Source organism: Euprymna scolopes, chromosome 12, assembly GCF_053919585.1.
Source record: "Euprymna scolopes isolate OS-2025 chromosome 12, ASM5391958v1, whole genome shotgun sequence".
Classification (NCBI taxonomy): Eukaryota; Metazoa; Mollusca; class Cephalopoda; order Sepiida; family Sepiolidae; genus Euprymna; species Euprymna scolopes.
The window spans coordinates 9804893-9825283 of record NC_136493.1 but is presented as its reverse complement, the minus strand read 5'-3'; the positions used below and the strand labels follow the sequence as shown (position 1 = coordinate 9825283).

The 20391-nt window shown below is 35.1% G+C and overlaps 1 protein-coding gene across 2 annotated transcripts in view; it reads left to right on the top strand.

Annotated features, from left to right (window-relative positions):
• LOC145291170 (calcitonin gene-related peptide type 1 receptor-like) overlaps positions 1–20391 on the top strand; it is a 380557-nt gene that overhangs the window by 290668 nt on the left and 69498 nt on the right. For both annotated transcript variants that reach the window (XM_080136712.1, XM_080136713.1), the window contains exon 3: positions 1555–1652. In XM_080136712.1, the coding sequence (XP_079992838.1) occupies positions 1555–1652 (98 nt within the window). The remainder of the gene's footprint in view (positions 1–1554; positions 1653–20391) is intronic.

The window sequence follows — 20391 nt, the reverse complement described above, 5'->3', positions numbered from 1 at the left end:
CACAATGCTGCCAAAAACTTAACTGTGAACACGACGCACTGCTGACAACACTTATTATTCTGACATCCAAATCAAAAATCAACCTAGTCTCTGAAAAAATCAGACTTCTTTATATCCAACCGGAAACATCTCATTTGCATATTAGGTGACAATATTGCAAGCATATAAAGAGAAACGGCGGCCATTTTTTTCTTTTTTTTTTCTTTCATTCTTTTTTTGCACAGGACTCTACAGGTTGCACTCAAACAGGTTTGTACTAAATTTTTAAGCGTTTAGTTACAGAAGAGCAACTTATTTTGTCTTTCTATATCACAATATATTAAGCCGAACGTCGAAAATTACACTAGAAATCTACGTTAGAGAAAAATTAAGCTAACATGTCACAACGGTTGAAACAAAGAGAACGTGATAGACAGATAACCTCTAAACACTCCTACGGCAATCATTACGAAGCCACAACTCATTACCTTGACCACCTACAACGTATCAATTAGACTTCAATTGTTTACCTCACGAGCAGCCGTTCCAGAAACTTGTTTTGGTCGAAAGAATTCTCTTGGTCGTAAGATATTTACATTTCAAATATTTACATATTTTTATAAAATAAAAAGATAAGTTCTCTTAATATATATATATATATATATATATATATATATATATATATATATATATATATATATATATATATATATATATATATATCTGAGGCGATTTCCATGAAAATAGTAAATTATAGAGAAATGCAAAGGATGAGACCGTGGAATATCCAGGGGTCGCGCTAGTCTATATATTAATAACGTAGTACCTTTAACATACGTACGTACGCGTATTATGATTTTCAGTTTATAAATTATTCGATTGGTAAATCCTATTTATTAAAAAGGAGGATAGCTGATAACATACTACGAACATTAAATGGATATATAGATATGTTAATTACATGTTCGTAGTATGTTATCACGTTCTAGCCTCCTTTTTAATAAATAGGATCTCCCGATCACTGAAGACTCAATGTAAAAAATAAAATAAAATAAAATAAAACAATGATGTCGCTTTTGAACTAATATGAAACTAAAATATACATTCTAAGTTTTCTGGCTAAGATCCAATGGTAGTATCTGCTCCGTCTAAAGGTTGTTTAATGATATCGTGGGGTTTTCCGTTCTTGCCGGGCGTCCATACAATGCAAGTATATAACAGACTCTTATAAGGATATTGGAGATAAATCGTAATAACTAGATATATTCTGACACTACATTAACCAGATTACTTAGATAAACACTTTTACTGTTTTAACAAAAGGGATAAAAAAATAACGCAGGGTTTCCATTCAAGCTGAACATCAAAAGAATGCCCAGAAGCAATATATTACATGTGAAAGATGCGACCGTGGAATATCCAGGGGTCGCGCTAATAATAAATAATAACAATTGCATACGTTTATAGCAAAACAAGTAAAATTAAAACAACAGGAATTTATAAATAACTCGTCGATACAAACGATGATGATGATGATGAATGCAATGTAAACCTTTTCTCTCTTTTCTTCTCCAGCTTTCGCGTTTAAAGACTGTCTTCCAAATGGAACCTGGTTCCGGCACCCATTATCAAACCATTCGTGGACCAATTACACTCCTTGTTTTGCGGATCAGGTAAGATATTTGTATTTTACGCAATTCTTTTTATTCCGTTGATTTTGTTTTATTGGTATTGATTTTGTTTTGTTGGTATTGATTTTGTTTTGTTGGTATTTGTTTTGTTTTATTGGTATTGATTTTGTTTTGTTGGTATTGATTTTGTTTTGTTGGTATTTGTTTTGTTTTATTGGTATTGATTTTGTTTTGTTGGTATTGATTTTGTTTTATTGGTATTGATTTTGTTTTATTGGTATTGATTTTGTTTTGTTGGTATTGATTTTGTTTTGTTGGTATTTGTTTTCCCCTGAGCATCAGGTTCTTATTTACTTGCCTTCCCACGAGGGCAGCGTTAGACACAAGGTTAGTTTTTACTGTGGGGAAAATCCAGCTTCCCAAAAAGAGGTACTCTGGATAGGAACAAAAATAAAAATGATCTCAATCGTGACAGATTTCTCCGCCAATGAGAATAGAAAAGGTAAAGTATCATCAAAACAGATACTAGACTGTGGTCTCAGCCCGAATGTCCCATGAGTATCAAGTTATGCCTTGCTTCTACATCGATTTTATGCATTTTATGCATGCATCAAGTTATGCATTGCTTCTACATCGATTTTGACGATTCCTACGTTTTTGTTTTGTTTTGTTTTGCTTTTGCTTTTTTTTTGTTGTTTTTTGTTTTGTTTTTGTTTTTGTTTTTCTAAAACCGTTTTTAACGTGCATGTTGCGAAATGGTTTCCTGGGAGTTTATATGATAACTTGGATTTTGTTCAATTATGCTGCAAAAAAAAAAATAAATAAATCCGATGGCATGAATAAATGAAATGGAAAAAGGAAAATCTAATAACTCAACGTTTCGCCCACTATTCATGGGCTTTTTCAAGAGCGAAAAAAAAACACCTAAAAGTTGGATTTTTTTTCTTCACTCTGGAAGACGCCCACTATACAGTGAGCGAAACAGTGAGTTATTGGATCTTCATCCCCCCCCATTTTTAATTCAATAATGCAGTGAAGGTTCTTTTGCTCCGAAACTGATATTAAATCGTACCATGATATAATTCCATTCTGTTAGTTTATTCAATATTATTTGATTGGTTTGCTGCGTTTCATTCAGGGTCTGTCTACTTTTTTGCGTTATTAAAAGCAACATTATTATATATACTTGAAATTCAAGACACGTTGCTCTATCCATAGCTGATTGGGAGTTGGGGATTCATACCTATCCCAATGGTCGAAATGTGTAAATAAATTCAATAAATTCGATTGGATTATAAAGATAAAAATAACGCTAGGATGATTGGAAACAATGCGAAGCTAAACGAAGAGCACATACAGTGCCTGGTATTCCCAAATAGTCACCCATTTTAGCCTTTTAACCACTTTGATTTTTTCCTTTTTTATTTTGGTTGGGGGGGGGTCATTGAATATGTAGTCGAATGCTCTACCACTGAAAGCAGGTGACAATAAATCTGTTGCATTTTTTAGAAGAAATGATTTGCTGAGATTTTATTATTTCCCTTGACCGGTGTAACGTAAAATACTCCCCTGTAACAGTTATTTTTTTTATCTATGACAGAGATAAGACTATTTTTAAGATCGGATTTTTTTTTTCGATTTTCAATACTTATCGAATGAATGTATGTACAAAATATATCTAGAAACACTGCCAGACATGTAAATTACTTTTGTGTGAAATTTGCAAAAGATAAGCTCAGTTAAGAAGTTAGAACACCAGAGTTGATTGAGCAAATAAAGAATTTCATGGATAAGGACCGTCGTGTCTTTATAGAGACATTAAGTGCGCAGTTTGATGTCAGTGTGGGAACTGTACACACAATTATTTGCGAGGAACCGAAAATACAAATATTTGCGTGAAGTTTGTTCCAAGATAGCTCTACCTTCGTCACAAACTATTTGACCAAGATGGGCATCAAACTAGTTCCTCAGCTTCCTTATAAACCAGACCTAGCCCCCTGTGAATTTGGGTTATTCCTTAAGCTCAAGGGAAACCTTAGAAGCTGTCGTTACTAGACAATTGAGAAGATGAAAGGGGGGGGGTGATGAGGGTCATTGACGCGTTCACACAAGAGGACTTTTATGAGACATTCTTGAAGTTGTTGGGACGGTACAACATATGCATTGCAGCCGGAGGAGATTACTTCGAATGGTACTAGAGTTTCATGTGTGTGCTGGCAGTGTAACATAGAGCAGTTGAGATCCAAATGGTGTTCTTTCCCGCTTCTGGATTTTCTTTTAGGAAATCCTATCCACAAAAGTAGCTACGCGTGATGGAAGAGAGGATACTTGCTGGGGAAGATAAACCTAGTAATCAATATCTTACAACACGCGGAATTGGGCACTCCTCAACACATACAATTGCGACTCGGAATAAATATATACATATAGAAGGGATAGGGATAATAAAATATAATAAATATACTGCAACTAGCTGGACGCTCGGCGTTGCCCGGTCGTACAATACGCTTAAACATGATATTTTAATTTATGCAAATTGCGTATATATTATTATAGAATCAATCTTCTATTGAATATTATATATTACAAGAAATAATTTGCCCGCAAAAATTCGCAAAATAAATAAATAAATAAATAAATAATGATGATGATAATGTCATTAATCAACTTCCGTCCGCGTTTGTTTACAATATCACGTCAGCTGATATTTGAGTTTTACGATGAATGCCCTCGAAAAGACACTTCTGATTAATGTTTAATTTTAAAATATGGAATCGAAGAAATGATTTGCGGCGATTTTGAATGATACCTCTTCTTGATTTTAATTGAACTGGACTCATTCATAAGAAAAAAATTGAAATAAAATGGTGAGGTACACCCGGGCTTAAACAGGGGTCATTGAATATGTAGTCGAATGCTCTACTACTGAAAGCAGATGACGATAAATCTGTTGTATCTTTATTCTTAGAAGAAATTATTTGCTGCGATTTTATGATTTCCCTTGACGGTGTAACGTAAAATACTCCCATGTAAAAGTTCTTTTTTATCTATGACAGAGATAAGACTATTTTTAAGATCGGATTTTTTCGATTTTCAATATTATCGAATGAATGTATGCACCAAACATATATCTAAAAACATATAGATATAAGGAATTTGTGCATCACTAAATAAAAATACACACTAAACGGGCGCATTATATATAGGTTAATATATAAACATATATACGATGGTCGTCCCAAAAGTAACGCCTCCTAATTTTTAAACTAAAAAAGAGCTACTAAGACGGGAGTGGTACCATAAAGTAGAATTTATTTTTCTATATAGTCATCACCATTTTCAACGCATATTTGCCAGGAATTCAATGACACATCTCTGCTTCTGACGCACGTCCATGACAAAATTTGCTTTCTTAGAATCTCACATCGTCAATATTTGCAAAAAATAGATGAAACTTTCAGGTTATAAATGCATAAGTTTAGTCATCATAACAATGCTATTTACAAACCTTTCTGATCTCATCGGGCGAATAACAAAAAACATAGGAGACATTACTTTGGGAACAACCATTGTACATTTATTCATATCTTATTTGAAGAATCAAAAGCAAACTCTACGGGAAACAAAAACGATTGCAATCCAGGATAAATCAATGGATTGAAAAAATCGATACATATGAAAAACTGATAAGAAATGAACACCCTAACAGACAAGGAATTTACTTAAATATTTAACAAGAATATATATTTTTGTTTCCTGTAAATATTTATTATATAAGCCTCTCCATGATTCCAGTACTCTCTGTGCATTTACGGTAGACGTCTGGACGATGATCTTTTTCCAACCCTTCTAATCTGCTTAGACTTTTCATGCTCATTTTGTATTGTGAAACCGCCGCCTTTTTTCTGCTGTCAATTCATGGAATACTATTTAGACATCTTCCTTGATAGTTTCAGTTCATGTGGGTTTGTATTATTATTTATTCACAAATCATTATAAGTGATTGCTCACTGTCAATAACGAATGGTGTTCCTTGGAGTCTGAGTGTAGCTAGTCTCCCAATATTTTTGCCACTTTCTGCCTTTTTCGATAATCGTTGTAATTATTTGGTGTTATAGCAACAGCCATTTGCCATTAATTTCTCGCTAATAACATCCATTGGATTTATTTGGAATTTTGTGGCAATATGTCTCCCTCCAATACTTTCTGCGCCATGCTTTCTGTCGATGTCTGGAATGTGTTCTCTCTTTTCAATCTTTCGATCCTCCTTAGTGATTCACGGTGGATTTGCGTGATACTAGCCAAGATTGGTGCCACCATATGAGTAAGTTTGCGTGAGTTTGAGTCAGATTGGGTATGGGTCAAGTTTCAGGATGGGTCAGGTTGGGGGTGGATGTGCTCAGGTGAGGTTGGGTCAGATTTTGGGTGGGTCAGGTAGGGGTTGAGTAAGTATGGGAGAAGGTTAGATTGGAGGTAGGTCAGGTTGGAGGTTGGGATGAGTGAGGTTGTTGTTGATTCAAGTTGAGGGTGGGTTCGGTTGGGAGCGGGCTAATTGAGGGTGCATCAGATTGGACGGGGGCCAGATTATAGGATTTCTAGTTTAAGTCTTCTAAAATTCGTGCGGAGTTTGTTTCTATATTTTGTTCTGTTTCCATTTTAACTTGCCTCTGGTTGGTTGGCGTTGCTTGATTAAGTGGATTGGTTTCCGCACTTGTGTATTTTCTTCAATATTTTGGCTGTTTATCAGTGCAGTATGCTGTATGGTGTCAATTATCCCTTTGATTCCAATTTCTCCTAGATTATTCTTATCGGTTTTTTAAAGAGTGTTTCTAATGTTCCTATAGTTATTATTATTATTGTTAGTAGTAGTAGTAGTAGTAGTAGTAGTAGTAGTAGTAAGTATTTACCTCCCTTCAACCGCAGAAAGATGTAACACGTGGTCAGTATGTGAGAATAGAAAAACCAGCGCACAAGAGTCAATGCAGCCTACCAAAATATATCTGTGCAACCTCAATTGTATTTTTCGGTAAGGGCGCTTCGGGCGATTAGCAAGTAACTAACCCGTTCTCAAAGTACGAGCTGGTAAAGCCTGAGAGGGCGAATCTCCTAGAAACGCATAGAACCATAACTCAGTTCGACAGGCAGCGCAGTTTTTGTTGTAGCGGCGCAATCCCGACGGACTGATTGACAAGGACGTATCCTCGACTGGTGTCAAATGCCAAAATGTTTTGTAGTAGTAGTAGTAGTAGTAGTAGTAGTAATAGTAGTAGTAGTAGTAGTAAATAAAAGTATGTATTGCAAAATATATATACGGACCATGTAATTTTGTTATCGATATAAGTTTAACAGCATTTTTTTTTAAATATGTCCTTTTATTCTTTTTTACTTAAAGGTAACCGCTTATAAAGGCGAAGAGTCATTCGAGGATACGGATTAATGATGATCGGTAATGGTAACTTGGGTAGCGTTTGATTATTAAATTGGGCGGCTCAACAAGAACTTATTTACATTAGATTTGAAAACGACCAGGTTATAGTCAGACGGGAAGCAGTCCCATGGTATTGTGTTTCACAGATGGAAAATTCTAGGAAAGAAACTTTGTTCATGGAATTTTTGTTTATTTTAGGTACTGATTAGAGAGTAAAACAAAATTGTTTTAGCTAGATAAGTATATAGACATGTTGATGGTATTTGAAGATTGTTCGAGCATCTGACCTGACATGAAAATAACGATAGAGCTATATTTGATTGGAACAGACATGGCAATTATATAGGAAATTATAGTTTTAACCTGGTCGTTGTTTTAATGGCGTTTTTATCGGTTCTGTTGCACAAATCAAGATCGAATTTAGATCGTTGACATTTCAGACATTATCATCTTCATTTGCAGACAAAACGTTTTCTTCAATTAAAAGTTTGCGCATAAAATTTATTCTGAGGGAATTCGTATCACTTGTCGTCGAACCAGTTGTGAGATGCGTCCAATAGTTGGCTTGTTCTTTTAACCAGTTTTAACAAGTCTTCACAAATATCAGAACACGCAAGGATGCATGGATCTATAGAATACAAAACGGTATGGGGTTGCGTGTTCATATCACATCGGGTTCACCAAAATATAGAAATAAAGCCAACGTAATGAAGTCTCATTTTAACATTTAATAAACAACTTTATTTGTTATTTTCGTTAGTAGAAGAGTACAAGAGAGAAACGTATTAGTAGGTTGAAGTGTTCTTGTGTAAAGATAGAATTAATATATTGCCGGCTTGTTGAGGAGAGAACGGCTCAGTCCACACGTGTTTATAGCTAGTAGTCGCCGGGGCAAAGGAAACCAATCACAGGAGAAAGAAAGGGCGAAGACTTCATTGTGTTTGCGTGTTGTCGTGAGTGAGTGTGAGTTGTAGAATGATAAATAAAGTTCGTTTGGGTACAGCACGTGAAAATAAAGGTGTATTTGAAGAGAGCCATTGTTAGCTTGTTGTACTCACATTTTGCTGGGGCCAGGGTTAGGATTAAAGGTTGAGAGTTTCAGATTTCGCCTTTTTATAAACTCTGTCACGTGATTGGGAGCTGGCTTATGATTGGAAACGCCAGGAGGAAATGGATTTCAAATTTCGAATCGTGAGAATTATCTTTTGCCTGTTTGTAGCAAGTGTCGGCTGCTACAGATTTAAACCAAGTCTTTTTGAGTTCGAGTCAAGTGTGTGTGATATTTGCATTACATTTTTCCTAGCGATTTTGGGGTTTTGTTTAACATGTGGAAATATAAACTTTCTCAGGGCATTTGCTGTAGTTTGACGAATCATTGTACGAGGTGCCTTCAATAAGTTTCCAGACGTTTTTCGTTATTGATAGTACACACATGAAACTCTAGTCCCACTCGAAGTAATCTTCTTCGGCTGCAATGAACTTGTACTGTTCCAACAACTTCTGGAACGCCCCATGGTAGTCCTCTTTTGTGAGCATATCACAGCCTCTTTCATCTCCTCAATTGTCTCATAACGATAGCCTCTAAAGTTTTCCTTGAGCTTAAGCAATAACCAAAAATAACAGGGAGCAAGGTCTGAACTATAGGGAAGGTGAGGAACTATCGTGATGTCCATCTCGGTCAAATAGTCTGTGACAAAGATGGAGTTGTGGACTGGTGTATTGTCCTGGTGGAAATGCCACTGACCCGATTTGAAGAGTGCTGGTCTCATCTGACGGAATCTTTCCCTGAACTCCCTTAAAACCTCAACATAATATTCTTTGTTGACTGGATGTACAGTGTAAACCCAGTACATGTAGATCATGCCTGTGCTGTCAAACAATAAAGGGATCATCATACGTTTTTGGGCGGATTTGCTTTATCTGGTCTTCTTGGTTTGAGCGAATCAGCATGCTTCCACGGGGAACTGTCATGACAACGCCTTTCTTTTTTATTTTCTCTGAGCACCTTTGCAACAAAGTTTACACAAATTATCCGCATCTTCAGTTCCTTGCGAATAATTGTGTGTACATCAAACTGTGCACATATTGTCTCTATAGACACGCGATGGTTCTCATCCAGGAAATTCTTTATTTGGCCAATCAACTCTGGTATTCTGACTTCCTTACTCCTTCCACACCTCTCATCATCCTTCACTGACTCCCTGCCTTCTTTTAATCTCTTATATCACTCAAAACTGATGTTCAATTCATGCAGGATAGTCCAAGAGCATTCAAAAGCATTCTATAGGTTTCTGTGTCATTTTTTTTTTCAAGTTTAAAACAGAATTTTATTCCATATCGTTCTTTTAAAGTGTCCTTGCGTCCAGATTGCATTTTTGAAATTCACCAGCTGTGACAATCAGGCTTTTGTAGGGTGTATTCCCATTCCCACTCTAGCTGTTCATTTGAACCTGAAATCATAAAAATTGGTCAGTCATCTCATAAGATGTATAGCAATAACATACTGAATTTACAAGTTTACAGCAATTTTAAATGCTTGTAAAAAAAAGTCTGGAAACTTATTTAAGGCGCCTCGTATTTAGTGTAATGTGTTCTTTTAACGCCAATAACTTTATTAATCCAGAAGCACAAGTATTAACATGTGCGGTTCAAATGGTCGTTGGATATTATTTATGATGAGCGAAGAACGGGTGTAAATAAATGGCAGAATCGTTGGAAAATGACCACCAGACTGTAGTAGAATGGGGTCCGTAAATGAATAATAACATTTAATGCTTCTAAGACTAAGCTGCTTTCCTTTAACAATTACAGGAAGCCCTCCAACCATCGATATCCATGACAAATAACATCCTACCTGAGAATTCTTCCTTCAAACTCCTCGGCCTAACATTCACGATTAATATGGACTGGAACAAATACATTTTTTTACATAGGCATTACCACTTATCAAGGCCAAGAGGCCACTCGAGGATAAGGGTTAAAGAGTTTACAGTAGAAATTGGACAATATAGTAATCGTTAATAATGGAAATTCGGTAAATTTGTTAACTTATATGGAACGGCTCACCAAGAACTTGTTTACATTAGACTTGAAGGCAACCATATTGTAGTCAGCTGGAAAGCAGGAAAACGGAAGACAATTCCATAGGTGTGCACTTCTAAGAAAGAAGCTTTGTTCATGGATTCTACGTTTAGGTTTAGGCACAGATAAAGAGTGGGGGAAATTATTGATAGTGTTTTCTGCTAGACGAGGACATTGCGAAGGCTACTGCTAGATTGTGGATATTGCGAAGGGTGCTGCAAAGAAGGAGGGTTCCCTTTATCGAGCTAGAAAACTACTCACATCTGAGAATATCCTGTACCTCTACAAAGCCACCATCGCCCATGTATGGAGTACTTTTGTCATGTCTGGACTGGTGCGTTTATCGCTAGCCTCTCCCTCTTGGATAGGGCTCAAAAAAGTTTCCAATTTAATAGGTCCACTATGTCAACTTAGCTCCAACACCTGTCCGCCATTTCCTAGGCATTGTCCCAAAATTGTAGACGCTTACGTCCAAGTGGCGACATGCCTTGTCATGGGAGAACGTGAATAAAAAAAAAATATTTTAAAAACTATGATGGATCTTTGCTTTTGTAAGGATGTTAATTAGTTCTCTTCTCATCAATGCAACACACACAGTAGTTAAAGGGAGATTAATCTGAATAGCTTGAATGGACGCAATTAAGTTTATTTCAGCCTTTGTCCGTCGGTTTTCGTGTCACGTTTATGTATGAAATACCATTTTTCAGTGTGTTTGTTTGTTTTTATTTTTTTATTTATTAATTTTTATTTTATTTTATTTTATTTATTTTTTTTTATTTTTTTTTGTAATTCCCACTTTTTCTGATTGAAATAAGTAGATTTCTCCTTAATGAAGCCATTTGCTTTCATAAGCCTCTTGGACTAACTTTCATTCCAGACCTGAAATGGAAGACTTACGTCAGATCTTTTGCTAATATCACCGAAAAATTCGTTGGATCATTCTACTGCTCTAAAAATGACCTCACTCTTGACTTGATCCTCTATCTCGCGAAGTTCCTGCTACATTTTAACCGCCATGTGCGTTTCCTTGCCGTTTCCCAAGAACTGTGTGAACAGTTCTCGTTGCGACCCCAAAACTAAACTGTCCATTTTCCTTTCCCATCTCACTCTTAAAACGTGAGTCTCATCATAAATCTCGCCAAGTCTCGTTCTCACGAGTTGAGCATTGAACAGGTGTTCGTACCTGTTTACCTGTCTGACGTGACCCATAACCTTTTTCCTGTCACTCAGCTACGCGGGTTAATCGACAGATTTTTAACTCAAATTACCTTCAACGAAACTATGAGGTTTCGTGACTCAAATCTATTTCTAATGTACTAGCTAAAAACTATCAGTCTGTCTACGTAGGGCTTCATTATATAACGCTACTTTAACTTTTTGTTTATTATGCAGATGAATTGCTTTGGGCATGAATTATTCTAAAATGATATATATATATATTTAAAATAATACTTATAAATGCATAAGCCGTATTTAATAATTGTGTTTTGTAATTATAACTGGATCCTTTATAGATTAATCTTAATTTACGTAAATTGAATGTGTGTGTGTGTGTGCGTGCGTGAAATACTGCTTCAAGGTCAAACCCCAACACAACGAAAAGTGTGAGATGGATAGATGTCGACACAGAAAACAGCAATTACTCCCCCTTTGTCATCGTTGGTGATTGAATATGAGAACTAAAGGACAAAATAAGGGAAGCGAGAGTTACTAGGAAAGTTAACGATTGGGCCATTTATTTTGTTTTTAAGTATGAACATTTCCGCATACATAAATAAAAGGTAAGATGGACAACATCTTGAAATTTGGAATATAGACTTTTCGTCATTAGAGAGAGAAGAGGAGAGGAGAGTAGTAATAGGAAAATATAGGGAGCGACGGGGAGGGGAGGAGAGAGAAATAAAAAGTTCTTCCTTGATCGGTATAACAGGCTAAAGTTCAAAATAGCATTTTTCTTTTGTCTGTCACGCTTAAATTTGAAAATTGTATTTTAATAGCACCACGCATCATGATAAAATATTCCGACCGTAACGTTTCCATTTGAAATAATATTGTCATCGCTAACCCCACAGATTAAATGAACGCATCTTTAAAATATTCGTCTGCGTTTAATTACAATCGACGTTTATCAGGATTTGCAAACACAATCAAAACATCATCAAAACACAATAAAACCTTCATCTTTAAAATCGGATGCATAAAATATTGTTTTTATTTTTTTTTATTGAACGTCTGCAAATAATCATTTTAATTTTCAAACGATTGATAGAAAAGTTTTCGAGATTTTTCGATAAATCATTTTTGTTGTTGTTGTTGTTGTTGTTGTTGTTGTTGTTGTTGTTGTTGTTGTTGTATTTCGATTAATCGAACTAATCTTGAGTATTATTTGCACAACATTTCGATCGATGTAGCCTCCGATTTTCTTCAGGTGTATAAGTCGCCATGCTTGGTAAAGAGAAGAGGGACAACTCTACACTTCTGAGGTTTCGTATTTAGGTTCTATTGAAAGTAAATTTTTAAAAATATAAAATACATTTAAAAATATTAAGCAAAACACTAGGGGATGTTATTTCTAAATTATTCATAACAAAAAAGGGGTAGAGGCTAAAATTTAATTAGATCTGTTAACCAATTGTAAGTTCTTAGAAAAACTAAATTTACAAAACAAGAAGGGTGGCGATAAAACATAATTTTCAAATCATGTGTTGTCTCCTGGTATTTTTTTTTTAATTTCTTAATGAGATGTATTTTAATTTTCATATATATATATATATATATATATATATATATATATATATATATATATATATATATATATATATATATACTAGCAAAAATACTCGTCGTTAACTGGGTTCAAAAGCAGCCTACAGAAATGGACTCTGATTCATGACAGTATGATCGGTTATGAAAAGGAAGGGTTGTAAAGAGATAGCTTCGAATTTGGGGGTATCAAAACCAAAGCAAAATATGATGAAAGTAAAAATAAAATAGATAAACCCCATGATTTATTATACCATACCTGTTCACACTGAAACACTTATCACAATATTCTGTGGATCTATATTAAAAAACCTTGTTAAACTTTGTGACATATTTCCATTCTATGGAGGTCAGGTGCGAACGAACACCCCCTAATTTATATATACCATATTTCTTCAAACTGAAACATAATTATCAAAGTATACTTACGCAGATAGATATGAAAAGTCTTTATTAAAGTTTGTGCCTATTTCCATTCTATGGAGGCAAGGCGCGAACGCAGAGCCGACAATTTTATTATACCATCCCTATTTAAGTTAAAACATACTTATCAAAGTATTATTATGTACATCTATATTAAAAAACACTTGTAAACGGTTTTTTTTTTATTTTTAATTTTTTTTAAATAATAATACTTTGATAAGTTTTTTTTAATAGTAATACTTTGATAAGTATGTTTTAACTTAAATAGGGATGGTATAATAAAATTGTGGGGTCTGCGTTCGCGCCTGGGCTCCATAGAATGGAAATAGTCACAAACTTTAATAAAGACTTTTCATATATATCTGCGTGAGTATACTTTGATAATTATGTTTCAGTTTGAAGAAATATGGTACAGAGATGTCCTTGGCCTGATGAAGCGATTCCCGTACTGGGTTTTCGCTGAAACATGTATGCCTATGTGTAGCCATTTGTTTGTAAAATAAATCCACGTATTTTTGCTCTGTCTAAACATTGAGCACTCTTTTGGTGGACACACTTAACAAACAAATAATTACTACCAATACAATATATATATATATATATATATATATATATATATAGAGAGAGAGAGAGAGAGAGAGAGAGAGAGAGAGAGAGAGAGAGAAAGAAAGAGGAGTAACATTGTACACTTGTACATGCATTGTTGCCTCAGTCGAAAAGTGGACAAAAAGACAGGAAATAACTCTGACTCGCCTTTTTGATTTGTACAACGACATTTATTTATTCGTCGTTCACTTCGCGACGTCACCCACATGATGTAGACCGCTCTCCACGTCTCTCCCGAGATCTCGATCGTTATCTCGTCTCTGTCGAGATCTTTTTTCCTTTTTTATAGTGACGTCACTTCTCATGTATTTACGTATGCGCATCGGCGCAATATTACAAATACATACATACATACATACATACATACATACATACATATATACATAGAGAAAGAGAGATTGTATTGCCACAGAATTGCCAAACAACCCAGTTGCAAGGTTTTAATCTTCCTAAGTAAGCATAAAAGTTATGTAATACTCTTCTACTCTGGAATAAATTCTACCTGTCCTTGGAATTCTTCTGCTTTCTCATAAATATAGCACCTCGCTTTAGCGTTAAGCTTGTTAGCTGACATTCAAGTTGGTGCCAAAGAATTCCAGAAAAAAAAAAGGTGAAATAATTATTCTTATTGTATCTCTTTATTGAATCCACACCGAAGTAACTTGTAACATCTGCAGGAACTTTATTCAATATCTTTTCATTGTGAATCAATAGTTTTTTATAGTTTTCTTTTTATATTTTTATGAATAAAGCATATTTATTGATCGTGAACTTTGCGAATATCTCAACCAAAAATATTAAGTTGGTGGAAAAGTTTTTACCGATTTAAAATTTTATTGTGAAAAAATAAAAAAAATAAAAACTGAAATTTTGAAAATCTTTATTCATAATGATAGCAACCTCTGGTTTCCATAACTTGATTCCATGGGTCAACAAACTTATAAACACCTCGCTTGTAAAACTGCTTAGGATTTGATGTGAAATATGAATCTAACTCATTTTCAATCTCCTTCCGAGATGTGAACCATAGTTTTGTAATCCTCGAAATAAATAATAATCCGAAGGAGCTAGGTCAAGAGAATATACAGGAAGCGGAAAAAATTGCCAAACAAAGTCTCTTACGAGATCTTTGGTGAACAGTAATGTGTAAGATCGAGTATTATCATGTTGGAATGTATATATATATATATATATATATATATATATATATATATATATATATATATATATATATATATATATATATATATATATATATATATATGACTCCTTTTGTGTTGATTGAAGAAAGTCGTTTTCGGGTCAACATTGGTAGAAATGTTACAGAAAAACATGAATGATGGTTGAGTAGATTAATTATATCAAACTTTATAAGTTTATCGATTACAGACAACTCTTCATTGATATAGTAGAAATGTCTTTAAAAAGGTTGCTCGGGATCCTCATAAATTACGAAGATCACAAAAATAAATAAAAGTAAAACCAACCCAAAAATGTGCTTAATATCGTAAGTTGAAATATCTAAAATCATTCAATGACAAAACAAAAGTAAACAATGATTATTCTCCGGGTGAGGTTCGAACTCACAAATTGTCTCTATCTGGCTAGCTAAATGATTGACCTACGGCTGCAGCTACTACTTACGAATTTATTCAATACATGAGTCAATGTTTTTCTTTTCTCTTTCTACTTCTCTCTCCCTCTCTTCCTCTGTCTGTCTGTTTTTCTCTAACTCTCTCTTTCTCTCTCTCTCTCTCTCTCCATATATATATATATATATATATATATATATATATATATATATAAAAGTGAAAGCGTCTGTCTGTGTATCTGTCTGTCTGTGTACATTTCCCTACACAATAACTGTCCACTTTCTGTCTACAGACACGAAATTTGATATACAGGGTATTGAGATTTGGGAAAGTCTTTGTAATCCGTTTTCAGCCAGAAATTTGGCTGTTAAGGGGTCAAAATTTAACGATTTGACCTTTGAGAACTCTACCAAACTCCTCCGCCAATTTTGGGTATAAGCAATTGAAATTTTATATATAGGTTCCTTGGACATGGATCTAACTTAATAACTTGATTTGAGCCAAAAACAATAAATGTTAAGGGGTCATAATAGGGGTCAAAGTTTTTTTTTTTTTTAATTGTCCCCTGCGATCTCTACCAAATTACTCAGACAATTTCTGGTCTAAGCATTTGAAATTTTACATAAATGGTATTCAGAAATAGGGCAAGCTTTCTAAACGGTTCGAATCGAAAATTTTAGCTATCAATATATAAATGTATGTATGTATGTATGTATGTTTGCATGTCTGCCTAAAACTTTCGACAGAGGCAAAGGATTTTCACAAGATCAGTATCGTTTTGAAGCTCAACCCTTCAGACGACAAATACCAAAAAATTGGCTAAAAACATAAATTTCTTCCCCCTCAACTGGGCACTATTATACAAAGAGGGGTCGTTTTTTTCGCCGATATTTTCGAAAGTCATCCCCTCTTTTCGATTGTCTAGCCTTAATTTAAACCTACGTCACTTCCGGTTTAGCAGTGGTCGTAACAGCAAAGACGTCACGTTTTTCCCCACTCTTTTCCTCCTTCAGGGTAGCTTGACTTCCTACTACCACTTTTTTTTTTGCTCAACAACTCAAAACACTCGGGCAACGCCAGGTATCCATGCTAGTATATCTATAAAAGTGAAAGTATCTGTCTGTGTGTCTGTCTCTGTGTACATTTTCCTACACAATAACTCTGTCAACTTTCTGTCTACAATCTCGAAATTTGATATACAGGGTATTGAGATTTGGGAAAATTTTTGTGATCCATTTTCGGCCAAAAATTTGGCTGTTAAGAGGTCAAAGTTCAACGATTTGACCTTTTAAAACTCTACCAAACTCTTCCGCCAATTTTGGGTATAAACAATTGAAATTTTAGATATAGGTTCCTCGGACATGGATCTAACTAAATAACTTGATTTGAGCCCAAAACAATAAATTTTAAGGGGTCATAATAGGGATCAAAGTGTAAAAAAATTGACCTCTGCGGTCTCTACTAAATTACTAAAGACAATTTCTGGTCTGAACATTTGAAATTTTACATAAAGGGTATTCAGAGATAGAGCAAGCTTTTTAATCGGCTCGGATCGAAAATTTGAGCTGCAAATATATAAATGTGTGTATGTATGTTTGCATGTCTGACTAAAACTTTGGATAGAGGCAACGAATTTTCACAAGATCAGTATCGTTTTGAAGCTCGACCCTTCAGACGACAAATACCAAAAAATTTGCTAAAACATGAATTTCTTCACCCTCAACTGGGCACTTTTCTACAGGAAGGGGTTGCTTTTTTCGCAAATATTTTCGAAAATCATCCCCTCTTTTCGATTGTCTAGCTTTAATTGAAACCTACTTCCGGTTTGGCGATGTTCATAACAGCAAAGACATCACGTTTCCCCCCCCCCAATTCTTTTTCTTTTTCACAGTACGGGTTCGAGCCTGCCTTCCTACTAACACTTTTTGTTTTGCTCAACACACACCTCCAAACACCCGGGCAACGCCGAGCACCCATACACAAACACACACACAAAAACTCACACACACACACAAACTCGCAAACACACAAAAAACTCACACACACATACACAAACACACAAACAAAATCTCTCTCACACGCACACACACAAAATTCCTTTTACATAATAGTAAAAATAGAGATAGAGATTACGGGCGCCATTTTAAAATGTATCCCGATTTCTGTTCAAAACAATAAAAACGAAATTTTTTTTTAATCCTTTGAAGTGAGGCTTCATAATTTGTGTATTCATTTTGTGTGTGTGTGTGTGTGTGTGTGTGTGTGTGTGTGTGTGTATGTGTGTGTGTGTGTGTGTGTGTGTTGTTGTTGTTGTTGTTGTTGTTGTCCTCATCTTCATAGTTGTTGTTTCATTTCGGGAACCATGGCGCAGTGGATATAGTCGTTGAGTTTCTACAGATTCATGTGAGCATTGTCTGAAGATAACAGTTTCAATCCTACCCAAAGCAGGCCAGACGATTAGTTGGCCAAAACGTGGTGAGACAACAACTATGGAAGGCAGTAATTACTGAGGATACAGTTACAAGACTCAATATTCCTATCCAGTCGCGGTTGATCACCTGAAGAAAGTCAGAGGATGTGTTGGTCGAAACGTGATGAAACGACAACAACCATAAAGATGGGGATAACAGTCCACAAAAGAATAATTTTCTTCAAAATCATTTTTGCACTCAAGAATCGGAAAACAAGCATTAGAAAAACGGACAATACGAAAATCGTAGACAAAAGGAATCGCAAAGTGCGTGTGTTATTTTTCTATGCCAAGAGATTTCAGAACAAATATTAATTCGTAAATGAATCAACTGGTCCTTAACATCCTCCGTTTACGACAATGGTGGCGGAGATGGACGATGACAATTATGCCGTCTGATTTTATTATTATCTCAAAAATAGCGATATTCTTCCTCTTTTTTTTTTCTTTTAGCTGATCCAAGAAGCGGCCACGTCTCCACTCAATTCCAATTTATTCAGCATATAAAATATCCGTCATTTATATTTTAACCCTTTATTGGAAACTAGCTTTCCCGGTCCGGTTTTTCCCAGGTGTTATTTTACTTTAAATTTGTTTGCTTTATTATCCTCTCCGCGAACACACATTTTGTCAGGTTTTTTTTTTTTTTTTTTAAATTTTCTATCACATCAGAGAGAATATTGTACATTTATAAAAACACAATTCGCTCATGCATGGAGTATTGTTGCCATGTTTGGATTAGTGTATCTGCCACAATCTCTCCCTCTTAGGTATGGCCCAAAAAAGAATCTCCAACCTAAGAAGCTTCGCACTATCAACCAAGCTCCAACCTCTGTCGCATCACCGCATTATTGCATACCTGTATTTGTTTTACAAAAACTTTAATGGTAGGGTATCTAATGACCTCATGGCACTTGTGCCTCCTCAATATGCATAAACCAGACTAACGCGACAAGAAGCAAAATCCCACCTCTTCACTCTTAATGTTCCCAGATGCCCAGATACTCTAATAGCTTATTACCTCAGAATGCTAGACTTTAGCATTCCCTTTCTGCTTCCTGCTTCCCTGGTTGTACTAACATGCTAAAGTTTAAATGTAATGTGTATATACATCTCGCTGCTCAACTCCCCACAGTCCCCTGTTAGGCATAATCTCAAGTGACAACATTGTTTGAAGTGAAAAAAAAAAATGTTTTAAAAAATCATAAAATATTTACATTTTTAGACATGATTCTATAACATAATATAAGGTTTGTAATGAAAGAGATCAGAATTTATTTGCGTTAGTTCGACAATTATCAAGATCAAAAGCCACTCGAGGATAAGGGTCAATGAAATGAATGGATAGATTGTCCGTATTTGTAGAAATGAGGTATGGAAATCTCTTTCAGAAAAGGCATGAAGCCATTTGATGCAAGGAACTAAAGAAAATAATACTTCAGAGTCAAAAAGTAGTCAACGATAAATGTTATATGAATTCATTTCCAATTCAGAAAACTTAATATTAGGTTGACGAGAAAGTTCTCGCAGAATTTTTCATTTTGATTTCAAATGATGTATTTTTAAATAAGTTTTCGTTGTAATACTTTTACTTTATATATCATTTTAAAGCACGTTTTTCGCTGTATCTAATCGTTTAAATTACAATCGTTTTAAAACAATTATGTGTTTTTTTTTTTTCAAAACGTTGAATAAAAAATGAAAAAAAGCAAATTCGCACAATTTTCTTATTTCAATTCAAGCTAGGCCGGAACGCTGCTTAAATAGCTTGTGATATCAACGAAACGTTTGGCCCCGGAACCACTACTGACCACACAGCACAATGATGGTTTAAGAAATTTCGTGGCGGCGAGAGTCTTGAAGATGATGAGCGTAATGGTTGGCCATCGGATATTGACAACGATCAATTAAGAGCCTTAGTCGAAGCCAATCGATGCAAAACTGTTTGAGAAATGGTTTCTGAATTAGGCATAACATATACGAAGATTTCCAACCACTTCAGAGAGATTGAGAAGACAACAACAAAAAATGGTAAACGGGTGCCTCACGAATTGAATGACAACAAAAAAAAATCGTCGTTATAAAGTTTATCTTCCCTTCTTTTGCGCAAAAAGAACGACATGTTTCTCGACTGGGTTGTGACTTGCGATGAAAATTAGGTTCTTTACGACAACCGGCGACGCTCAGCTCAGTGGTTAAACGCCGACGAAGCTCCACGACACTTCCTGAAGCCAGAGTTGCGCCAAAAGAAGGGCATGCTGACTGTTTGGTGGTCTGCGACAGATCTCATCCATTACAGTTTGTTTTTTTTAATGCAGGCGAAATCATTTCAGCGGAGAAGCACTGTCAACAAATAGATAAAATTCATCAGACACTTCGACAACAACATCCAGCATCTCCACCAGAACGCAAGATTTT